The following is an 11,874-nucleotide window of genomic DNA, read 5'->3' as shown; positions in this document are numbered from 1 at the left end:
GGGGATGGCTGGGTGGAAAGCTGGAACTCTGGGACCTGCTAAGAATCAATCCGGTCTTGGAGAGGAAACTCTGGAGAAGTGATTCCACGGTTCCCTGGCAACTACTAGTTCCGCCCACCGACTGCCTGCCCTCTGGGCGTCATTAACTCTATTCTACCAATCAACTCACAGGGTGCCAGAAAGCCAGGCGTCAATTGGACAACTCCTGAGTTCCGTCATTCAGAGACACCGCCCCTCACTGCTTCTTCCTGACTGCCAGCGACAGACCTGAGCGTTTGGAGACTGCTGGGCAGGTGATTGCGGTAGGTGGAGGGCCACGGTGTCCAATGTTTAGCATTCCCCTACTATGGCCTGACTCCGGAACACAACTGGGGGGCATCAGGGACCAGACCATCAAGGCCAGTCAGTTCTTGAGGCCGGGATGACCGAGGCCTGGGATCTCTGGACCTACGGTTTCCTCCGGGATTCTTGACATTCGGGGGTCAGGGACACGCGGGCTCCCGAGTGAGAGCAGACCAGGGGTTTGGGTGTGTTCCAAGGACGTCGATGGAGAGTCTAAGGACTGCATGACATATCTGTTCCTCTTAATTTGGGCCCTCTCGCTGTCTGGACTGTCCGCTGAAATTTTTCAGACTTTGCCCTTGTCAGCTTTCCTGATCTTTAAAAGCCCTCTTACAGGAAGATGTCGACCTATTCTATAAACTTAGATGGTTAATGGAAATCCCTCGGCTCTGCGCACAGCCCTTCTCACCGATCTCAGCGTGGGCGGTTTTCAGTGTGTTTCCCAAGCAGGCGGAGTGGTTTAAAAAAAAAAAAAAGGATTTTAGAAGCAAAACATTATATACCAGCTATGCAGCTTTGAACAAACCACTCATTTGATCTCGTTAGTTCTTCTTCCCGCTTCTTCCTTGTCTTTTCCTTGCTCCTCTTCCTTCTTCCTCAGCAGTTCCTGGAATTCACAATCTCTCTGCCTCAGACTTCTGAGTGCAGACGCCCCAGATGTGTGCCACCACAGCTAAGGGTGTCTGGTAAACGAGGGAAATGCCTCTCCTTCGGTGTCTGTATTCAGCGCTAATTATCAGGGTGATGACACCTTGCATACATGCCTTGAGTTAAAGCACTTTACCGCATAAATATGAGCAACTAAAATAGTAATAAAACATTAAGTGGTAAAAAGAATGAATGGGGGCGTGGAGGAACTTGAAGTCTAGAGCCCAGCTGCTGCTGTGGTGGGTGAATGCCCTTGCGTTATGGTAGGACTCTGACAGACAGCTTTTCACCAAGTGACCCTTTTGCTGTTTTCTTATGTATGGCTGTCGGTCTGTACCCCACAGAGGACAGGCTTTTTAACTGACCGATGCTAGAACAGCTGTAGGTGAGGATCTGTAGCAGACAGTGTGCGCAGTGGCAACATCGCAGAGAGTCTTGTGTATACTGACTATTTGAAATGCAGGTTCTCATCCTGTAGATGAAGGCTGTCTGGAGGAGCAGACTCTTCTGTCCAGTCCTGGGCTTCTTTAATGTATTTCTCAGACTCTGAGAAAGTGTGTGTGTGTGTGTGTTTTAATTTTTTTGACACAGGGTCTCACTATGAAGCCCTGACCTGGCACTTGCCATGTAGGGCAGCCTAGCCTCAGACTCACAGAGATCCAATTACCTCTGCCTCTGGAGTGCTGGGATTAAAGGTGTTTGTACCACCACTCCTGGTTATACTGTATTTTTTTTAGTTATTTATTTTTATTGTATGTGTGTTTCTCCTGCATGTATGTATGTGCACCACATGCGTGCCTGGTACCCACAGAGCCAGAGGAGGGCATTGGATGCCCTGAAACTGAAGTTAAAGATGGTTGTGAGCTGCCATGTGGATGCTGAAGACCAAACTCCAGTTGTCTGCAGGAGCAAGTGCTCTGAATCACTGAGTCATCTCTGACTCCTATACTGTATTCTTTTTTTTTCTCTCTCTCTCTCTTCCTTCCTTCCTTCCTTCCTTCCTTCCTTCCTTCCTTCCTTCCTTCCTTCCTTCCCTCCCTCCCTCCCTCCCTCCCTCCCTCCCTCCCTCCCTCCCTCCCTCCCTTCCCCTTTCTTTCTTTTGAAACAAAGTCTCACTTCGTGTTTCTGGCTGTCCTGGAACTCCCGGAGATCTGCCTGCCTCTGCCTCCCAAGTCCCGAGTCTAAAGACCTGTGCCACCCCCAGCATCCTACTGTCTTAGAGCTAGACTTTACTCACTTGAGCTTCTGTTTTTCAGCTCCGACTCCAAATGAAAATGTTTGAGAGCCTCGACTCTTCAGCTACAAAGTCTGGCCGGGATCTCTGGGCTGAGATCTGCTCTTGTCTGCCAAGTCCTGCCCAAGAGGATGTTGCCAACAATGCCTTCTCGGATTCCTTTATGGATTCACAGCCTGCAGGTGAAGGCCACACGGAGGCAGCAGACTCTGCTGTCCAGCCAGCTGGAAAACCCTGGGCTCCCTTGCATGATTCAGAAGTGTATTTAGCGTCTCTAGGTAAGTTTTCTGTCTGTCTGTGTGTCTCTCTCCCTCCTTTCCTTCTCTTCTCACCTCACCCCAGCAAGTTCTGTTACATTATCTTTAATTTTCTATTTTTTTTTGTCCTTGCCACATGTGGGCCAGATGTAATTCTAGGGGATGTCTCAGGTTCTTTCCTGGAAAGGAGGTGTCTGCCCTTTTTCTCTCTCTCTCTCTTTTCCTTTCCTTTCCTTTTTCTCTTTCTTTCTTTCTATTTTCTTTCTTTCTTCCTTCCTTCCTTCCTTCCTTCCTTCCTTTCTTTCTTTCTTTCTTTCTTGTTTGTTTTTTCCAGACAGGGTTTCATTATGTAGCCCTGGCTGTCCTGAAACTCACTCTGTACATCAAGCTGGCCTCAAACTCTTAGAGATCCACTTGCCTCTGTCTCCTGAATGCTGGGATTAAAGTGCACCTTCATTGCCTGGCTAAAAAATTATTTTATTAATTCACTGATTGTGGGAAGGGGAGTGTCTTGCCAGAAGAGTCATTCTGTCTCTGTTAGTGATTTTTAAAAAATATTATTTATTTGTATGTTTATGTGTGTATATGCAGACATGGCCCTCAGAGGCCAGAAGAGGATGTCAAATCATAAGTTACAGGTAGTTTTGAGCTAGTTTCCGTGCTGGGAACCTAACTCCAGTTCTCTGAAAGAGCAGTATGGGTTTTTAACTGATAGCCATCTCTCCTGGCCCCTGCTGGACATTTTAAAAATATTTCCTGAATATATGTCCAGTGCCCTGTATTGTGGCTGTAATATGTGTGTGTGTGTGTGTGTGTGTATACATATATAGAGAGAGAGTTAATAAAATTAGAATTGTTTTATTTTAAAGTTAAAATAGTTTTCCCTTGCATGAGAAATTAAAATTGTTTCATGCAAGGGCAAGAAAGCTGTCCGTCTAGGACAGTGTTTTAGTTACTTTCCTATTGCCGTGCCACTGACCAGAAAAGTAGGATTGACAGTTACTGCCATGACCACTACTCTTTTTGCTGTGTATTAAGCAATCTTGCCCCTCTCCCCACCCCCCACCCCGCACCCTCACCCTCCAGACAAGCTTTCTCTGTGTAACAGCTCTGGCTGTCCCTGAATTCACTTTGTAGGCTGGCCTTGAACTCACAGAGATCCCCCTGCCTCTGCGTCCTGAATGATGGGATTAACTGTGTGCGCCACCACTTCCCGACACCTTTTTTTCCCTAAAAGACAGAAATTAGTTAAATGTTAGCTATTCATCACTCCTTCTACTTCCTTCAGGAAAAATGAAAATCCCTGAGCTATTAACCTGTATCACCTGCAGGGTGGTTTTTGTTTTGTTTTATGGGTGAGCGTTTGCTGGTAACTTAAAGGACCACAAGGTATTCATTGCTTTGATCAATGGCATATGATGTTTCAGTTCATCTATACCTTGTGTACTGTTTAAATCAGGACAAATACATCTCCCTAAATGTTTTTCATTATGGTAAAGATCCATGTGTCCCAAAACCAAATCTGGAAATTACTATTTGAAGAAGTTCAAATCCATGCAGTTTTAAAATATTTTTAATATTAAATTTTGTTTTTAATTTATATTTTATGCATGAGTGCTCTGCATGCATGTACACCTGCAGACCAGAAGAGGGCATCAGATCCTATTATAGGTTTCTGCACATAGAAACCCTGTTTCAAAAACCTTGTAGTTGCTGGGAATTGAACTCAGGACCACTGGAAGAGCAGCCAGTAATCTTAACCGTTGAACCATCTCTTGAGCCCCAATTTTTTTAATTAAGTTAATAATTTAAATATTAAATTCATAGTATAAATATTTTTACAGTGGCATGAGTCAAATCTAAGCCCTCTGTTAGGCAATCAGTCTGCTACTGAACACAGGGAGGACACCCTATGTAGAAGGACACAGAGAAGAGCCAGCTGAGAACTTAGGTGTTTGCTAACAAATATCTTGGGAGAACAAAGGGAGTTCCATTAGTGATGACTAGAGGAAAAGTTATGAGAAAAATGTAGTTGGGAAGATGAAAGACATGGTGTGGGGTCTGTGTGAAATTCGTCAGGGAGCCAGCAGAGAAAAGAAGTGCCTGTTGTCATGCCAAAGGGCCTAAGAGTCCTGTTTGTGGCAGACAGAACTTCACAGTGCGCAGAGGTCACAGCTGGGAAAGAACCATATCCTTTGACTGGTAGGGATCATGCGACCAGGGCTTTTGATCCCAGCACTCTGGAGGCAATATGGTCAAGGCTAATATGGTCTACAGAGCAAGTTCCAGGAAAGCCAGGGCTACACATAGAAACCCTGTTTCGAAAAACAAACAAAAAGAAGAAGGAGAAGGAGAAGAAGAAGAAATGATGATGTGATTGGTGAATATTGGCTGGAAAGTTAAAACCCTGTTGGGCTTTCCTAAAATCAGTAAGAAACTAACTGGTTGTTAAAATTTCCTATCTCGAGGATAGCAGCCCAGGAAGGATTAGGTAGTAATGGCAGGAAGGTTTGGATTGTACCACAGTCCCTGCCTGGGTCTGCCTGCCTGTTAAAATCACACCTGCTTGCGAACCTAGCACACCAGAAGCTTATTCTAGCCCCAAAGAGTACCTATCTCCATGACAACTAAGGCCAGACAATTTGAAGATTGTTTTTATTGCCAAATAAACTTGTGTCAAAAAGAATCCATCGATAAGAGCAACAATAAAAAATTCAGTCAAATAAATGTTAAATATACATTATCCTTTTTATATCTTTAAGGGAAAAAAACCTTAAACATTAACGTTTATCAACTTTAGGTGTTTTGTATGGGTGAGCCCTTGCTGGTGACTTACAGATATACAAGGTGTTTATTGTTTTGGTCAGAGGCTGGGAGCTGATAGAACGTTTTTAGAAATGGAAACCAGACTGCATATTATAAAATTTCCATTGGTTCTAAGATGAGTGCCCAGCCCTCAAACAGCAATCAACTATTTGCTGTTTTGAATATTCCTTTCCTGGGGAGACAATATCTACCCCTTCTTATGGGGTCCCAACCACAAAACTAAGTACTATGATGCCGAAGTTCACCCTGGGGAACCAAATGGTTTTTCGGGCTTGTTTACAGAGCGTAGGTGAGGGCTCCTTACAGCAGCATGGATGACTCAAAGCAGCGAAACCTGAAAGACATTACCTAACATGGATGACGGCTTCCCAATAGCTACACAGATGGAGTTCCCTCAGCCTACCTTCCCCGCCGATGGAGGCTACCCACATGCAAGCAGGGCAGAATAGCGGGAAGTACAGGAAGGTGAAGACCCAACAACCTCCTCCTTCTAAGGCAGTGGTCTCAACCTGTGAGTTGTGACCCCTTTGGCAAGCCTCTAGCTCCAAAAATGTTTACATTATGATTCATAACAGTAGCAAAATTGCAGCTATGAAGTAACAACAAAAATGATTTTATGGTTGGGGGTCAGCACAACATGAGGAACTGTGTTAAAGGGGCTTGGCGTTGGGAAGGTTGAGGACCGCTGGGTTAAGGGATGCCGACAGCGGGCAGTGAGGTTCCCTGCAAGCAGACACTGGGTTGAGGATGGCAGCTCTATTGCTGTGACATCTGGGCAGACTCACACACTGCCTAGCAATCGGGATATTGTCTGAGAAATGGAATGTCAGGTGCTCTTATCAGTGAACATGGTAGAGTATGCTTCCTCAAAGCAAGACTTGTGTGACATCACTCATGTGATGAAGTCACTGTGACATATGGGGCTTGTCCTCGATCCAAACATTACATTGTACGTGGCTGAATTATATAGCTGCAGACTAAATTAAAGCAGAAAGTAATGATGACGTCATTTCTTGCATGCTTCAAAAGAGGTTTCCTCAGCAATTCAAATGCAAGAAGAGTAATTAACCATCCATCATCAGGAAGCCCTGTGAGCCTCTCGAGGGATTACAAGATATTTGCTTTTCTTAGGCTCCAGCGTCCAGGCCACAAATTGAGGAACTTTTTAAAATGTTGGAAGATATTTCTTTTAATCAAGAATTTAATCCCGCATAGAAATCCTAAAGGTCTCCTATTATTGCATTCCCATCAAGTCAATGTTAGCATCTAATGAAATGCCGGGTCTCTCATCATTTTCTCTAATTCTTTCTCATGAGGGTTGGAAACCACTTCATGTCCTTGTAACTAGAAGAAAAGCTGTTTACTCCGCAGAGACGTTCCTTCCAAGGAGTTGAAAGCAGGAGATGGAATACACGAGCCAAGCCAGGGAAAGCAAGCATTCCTTAGGGAGACACTTTATGGGTCTTTTGTGACTTCAAAACAACATGGCGTTGGTTCATTTCTGAGAGCCTATGACACTTCCTTCTTCCAGGGTTAAACATTTACTCGATACAGTGCAGGATTAGAAAAGAAGCGTATTCAGTCAACTGTCAGTTTTTCTCTAAAAGCGAGGTTTTGTTTGCTTGCTTGTTTACAGGGACTGTGGTTGTGTTCATCAGTAAAAGTGCTTTTTGTTTTGTTTGTTTGGTTTTGTTCAGTCCATTTGGTTGGTATTTGAGATCAGGTCTCCAGGAGCCTGGACGAACTGTGAACTTCTATATAGCTGATGCTGGCTCACACTCTCTATGGTAAACTCCATTTTTTTTTTTCCTCTTCAGAGAAGAAACTAAGACGGATCAAGGGTTTAAACGAGGAAGTGACTTCCAAGGACATGCTTCGGACTCTGGCCCAAGCTAAGAAGGAGTGCTGGGATCGATTCCTCCAAGAGAAGTTAGCATCAGAGTTTTTTGTCGATGGACTTGATTCTGATGAGAGGTAACTGATTGACAGCGGGTTACGCTGGGGGTACATTTCATTCAGTAAAGAACTCGGGGACAGTGACATCAGAGGACTGGTATCAACTGAGACTCATATCTCTTTGAGCTGCAGTCAGTCCTCGGAAGGCTGTCCAGTTTGCCCTTGGGTCAACAGTAGATTTTTCAGAATAACAAATACTCACAGCTGCATCTTGGCTACAGATTTAATAGAGCTGAGGTTGAACCGTTATCTTCATTTTTAAGTATGTGGTGCACTGGAAAAGGAAGCAATGGACCAACAGGTAGAACCACGTTTTCGTCTTTGTCTAATCTTTATTGCCATAGAGCTTCTGTCCTATTAGAGCCACTCAACAAATGTGTGTGGACCAACCGGGCAGTGGTGGTGCACGATTTTAATCCCAGCACTTGGGAAGCAGAAGCAAGTGAATCTCTGAGTTCGAGGTCAGCCTGGTTTACACAGCGAGTTCCAGAATAACCAGAGCCGCACAAAGAAAACTTATCTTGGAAAAAAAAAAGTGTGTGGATCAAACAAGTATATATTTTAAGCATCTTTTATTTGATGACACTGCTTGGTACTTGGAGGATGGTGGGTTAGTCACTTTTCTATTGCTGTGATAAGACACAGTGACCAAGGCCACTTCTAGAGGAAGAGTTTATTTGGGACTCACGGCTCCAGAAGGAGAAGGTCCATCGTTGTGGGGAAGCGTGGCAGCAGGCAGGCGTGGTAACTGGAGATGGAAGCAGAAAGCTGAGGAGTCACAAACTGAGCCATAAACAGGAAGCAGAGGCAGTAAACAGGAACCTCAAAGTTCTCCCTCAGTGGTTTATGTCCTCTGTCGAGACCACGCCTCCTAATCCTCCCCAAATAGCGCCAGCAGCTGGTGTTCAAATGCCTGAATATATGAGAGACGTTTCATTCAAACCACATTTCACTCCCTGGCCCTCATGACTCTATCATAATGCAAAATCCCTTTAGTCCATCTTTTAAAGTCCCTGTGGTCTTCTAATCTAAACACTGTTTTAAAGACTAAAGTCTCTGAAACCCAAGCTGTAGCTTAACTGCAACCCTCTGTAATCACTGGCCTTCTCCAGGACCAGTGGGAGACCCTGTCTCAAAGGGAATGATGGGTAAGACATTAGATATCTTCTCTTCACCTCTGAGTGTGTGCCCAAGGGCCTGTGCACCGGCACACACATATCCCACACATGTACATACACACATACACACATACACACAATTTAAAAAATTGGTGGGAGGAACAACAACTATAATTTTCAGTAAATTAGGGGAATATGACTTTAGCTCACAGTTAATGTTGATTCTGAGAGTCCCATTGTGTCACGTGCTGATGCTACTGCTGGAATCGAGGCCGATATCTGAATAAAACCTCACAGTCACACTTCGTGTAGTTTACAAAGCACTTTCACTTGCGTTCTCTCCCGTTTGAGTCAGCGTACCCTCAGGTCCTTCAGAAATCAGTCTAATCATTTTTGAGGTCAACCCCACTACCCTCAGATGGATTAAAAGATAATATTTGTTTTCTGTCTATAAAGGCTCGATATATGTGAGTCTTAAACTTCCCTAAACAGGCAATTTGGAGAGCTACATAGATTCCTGACCCATTCATAACTTGGCATACTGTCATATCTTTCCAAACACCTCCCTCTACTCCAACTCTAAGAACATGAAACTGGGCAGTGGTGGCACATGCCTTTAATTCCAGCACTTGGGGTGAGGGGGGCAGCCTGGACTACAGAGCAAGATCCAGGGAAGCCAGGGCTACACAGAAACCCTGTCTTGAAAAACCAAAACCAAACACACAAAACAAGAAGCCGAAACTTTCTCCTGCGTAGTCGCGAAAGAATTCCCTCTTTCTGAAGTCAGACTACTCTGCCCATGTAATCACACACAGAACTCAGTGAGCTCCCCCTTTTGTTTTGACTTTTCCTTTCCTATATTATATTTTTATATGAAAGTGGGGATAGATGAAGAGTCAAGGTCCCTTTCACCTGGTTCTCTTGAGCTGTAGGCATGAAGTCAACCTCAGGCACTGGGCTGTGTTCCTCTTACCTACATTTGTGGGAGAGCTTCTGTTCTTTTGCAGAACAAAATGGAGAACAGTAGTTATAGGAAACTCCTGCGAAACAGCAGTTATGCGTTTGTTTTCAAACTCAGCGTTTGCTTTTCAAACAGGCGATTTTGTGTTCCATGCGGGCCACGTAGGAGAGTCTCATGGGAGAGCTGCCGCTGTCCCCCGCGTAGTCCTATGACTTTGTGCTTTTTGTTGGTTAGTTAGCGACCTTGGTCTCATTCTTTATCCAGGCTGGCCTTGAACTTGTGACAGTCCTCCTGCCTCAGCCTCCTGAGTGCTGAGAACAGTGGGTGTGAGCCACGAATACCTAGATGCTGCCTGTCATTAAAGAGCCTAGCATGGCGCTCATTTTATATCTATTTACAGTTTACTGTGAATGTGTAATAACTATAAGATATAGGGTCCTGGGTCCTTAAGGGAGGTGGGAGGGAGACATGAAGCTGACAATTAACTGCACTACTCCCCCACACAGACAAATGAAAGGAGTCCTCCGGCATAGAGGCCATTCCTTAGCAGGAACATGGGTGTCTCAGATGTTTCTACCCAGGGGTCTTAATCCTCCCTCCCCCAAATTACAGCTCTTACAAATAAGCTTTATTAGTGTAATTGAGCCTCATACTGATTTAGGTAGGAAAGAATCTCAGTTTTTTTCTGTCTCACCCACGATTTTGTATTTATTTGTTTCAAGCCCTCGGCAATTTCTCTCCTTTTCAGTTTGAGGGGGAAAAAAAGATAAAACTGAGGCACGAGCTCTCCAGTTACTCTCTTCAAGCCTTCGGAGGCCCTGCCTTGAGGGCTCTGGTGCTGCTGAGAGCCAAAGTGCCCACTAGGGGGTAAATGAGCCGCTGAGCGCCAGGACGTGCAGCTGTCAGAGCCGGAGCCGGAGCTCCGTCCTCCCCCCCCCCCCCCCCCCCCCCCCCCCCCCGCCAGCAGGGGGAAGCAGAGGGAAGAAATTGGTGGTGGGCGGGGCGGAAAGGCAGTATTTGAGTAACTGAGCTAATCATTAAGTAATTAACCAGCGAGGTCTGACCTAGCCGCTCCTGCCTTCTGCTCTGTTGCAGCACCTTGGAACATTTCAAAAGGTGGCTTCAGCCGGATAAAGTCGCCATCAGCACCGAGGAGGTCCAGTTTCTCATCCCTCCAGAGTCGCAGGCTGAGAAGCCAGAGGCCGAGTTCAAGCCAGCGGCAGGAGAACAATAAATTGCACACATCTACGCCAGGCAGCTGTGTGGGGCCCGGAGGGAACGGTGGAGAGCTTGACCGCGGCAGCAAGGAGAAACGTAGGGAGAGATAATGCCCAGACTTCCAGTTCACAAAGCAAACAGCTGCTGGCCCCCAGGACCTGCTTGGGGCTGGCTTGTGTGACTGTCTTGGATGACCCTGAGTGTGCTGGATCAGAAAGCTTGACTGAACTCTGTTGCTGCAGGTTAGAGGTTTGCAAGGATCCAGTGAGGAGCAGGGCGGGGCAGTTCTTGGAGACACTGGCGCTCTTGTATAGGACGTATCAGTTAAGTGAGCCATATTTTTTTTTTCCTACTTCTAGGTCTTCACGTCTGTGTCTCAAGCATTCCATAGCTAAGTAGTCAGGAGCAAGTGTAGCCAAGGAGAGTGAAGTCAGCCTCCTTGAATCCAAGCCCTTGTGGGACTTTCTCACATACTCATCGTAAACAGAAGGACTCAAGAGAAACGGGCTTTTCCTTTTGATTTGTTCCTTGTGTCAAAAATGGAGAGGGGGAGGAAGTGTGAAAACGTGGGTGTTTATATAGGTGTCAATATATTTTCTTTTTCATGGCTTCTCCCCCAACTTCTTTTTGTACCAAGTTTCAAATTAGACTTGTAAATATGGTTTCGTGTTTGACACAACCCTTGATTAGTTCCAAACTTGCTCCTTGCGGCAACTTTCCTGACTGAGCTTGCATTTGCTCTTCGTTTCTTGTATTGTTGTTCCTGTGAAGTTTGAGTTGTCCGTATAAAACTGTCTCTTTGGAGCAACTGTGTCCTGTGGGTGTACCCATTCCCTGTCATATGGACTCCCAGGAAGAAGGGAAGTAAAGACAGATATGACAAGGGGACTAGTAACCTTTGCTAGTCTCTTGTTTTTGTGTGTTTGCTAAGATTTACTGCCGGGCTGTGGTGGTGTAAGTCTTTAATCCCAGCCCTCGAGAGGCAAAGGCAGGAAGATCTCAGTGAGTTCGAGGCCAGCCTGGTCTACAGAGTGAGTTCCAGGACAGGCTCTAAGGCTATACAAAGAAACTCTGTCTCACAAAACAAACAAAAAACAAAACAAAAAGACTTACTTATTTGGCCAGGCATGGTGGCACAGGCTTTTAATCTCAGAATTTAGAAAGGCAGAGGCAGTTCGTTAACTCAAAATCTGTGAGTGTGAGGCCAGCCTGTCTACAGGGTGAGTTCGAGACTGGCCTGGGCTACATAGTGAGATCCTATCTCAAAAAAGAAGAAGAAAATATTTTTCTTTTTTCTTTTTTTTTTCCCCAGTT

At 45.3% G+C, this 11,874-nt stretch overlaps 1 protein-coding gene across 1 annotated transcript; it reads left to right on the top strand.

The window, feature by feature from the left end:
• The first annotated feature begins 230 nt into the window (after positions 1-230).
• On the top strand, positions 231-11,364 carry Ccdc32 (coiled-coil domain containing 32). Its single transcript, XM_075961799.1, has 4 exons — positions 231-302; positions 2,247-2,502; positions 7,125-7,281; positions 10,438-11,364. Exons 2-4 carry the CDS (start codon positions 2,259-2,261, stop codon positions 10,574-10,576), a joined length of 540 nt encoding a protein of 179 aa, XP_075817914.1. The 5' UTR covers positions 231-302; positions 2,247-2,258; the 3' UTR covers positions 10,577-11,364.
• Positions 11,365-11,874: the final 510 nt, after the last annotated feature.

Source organism: Microtus pennsylvanicus, chromosome 2 (assembly GCF_037038515.1).
Source record: "Microtus pennsylvanicus isolate mMicPen1 chromosome 2, mMicPen1.hap1, whole genome shotgun sequence".
NCBI classification, from domain to species: domain Eukaryota; kingdom Metazoa; phylum Chordata; class Mammalia; order Rodentia; family Cricetidae; genus Microtus; species Microtus pennsylvanicus.
Note: the sequence above shows the minus strand (reverse complement) of the source record. Positions and strands in the feature narration are given on the sequence as shown.

Excerpts from the sequence above, each read along its gene's own strand:
- Ccdc32 (XM_075961799.1), top strand. The coding sequence starts at position 2,259 with ATGAAAATGTTTGAGAGCCTCGACTCTTCAGCTACAAAGTCTGGCCGG. Across the intron at positions 2,503-7,124 it reads AGTGTATTTAGCGTCTCTAG|AGAAGAAACTAAGACGGATC; the intron begins GTAAGTTTTCTG and ends TTTCCTCTTCAG. Across the intron at positions 7,282-10,437 it reads GGACTTGATTCTGATGAGAG|CACCTTGGAACATTTCAAAA; the intron begins GTAACTGATTGA and ends GCTCTGTTGCAG.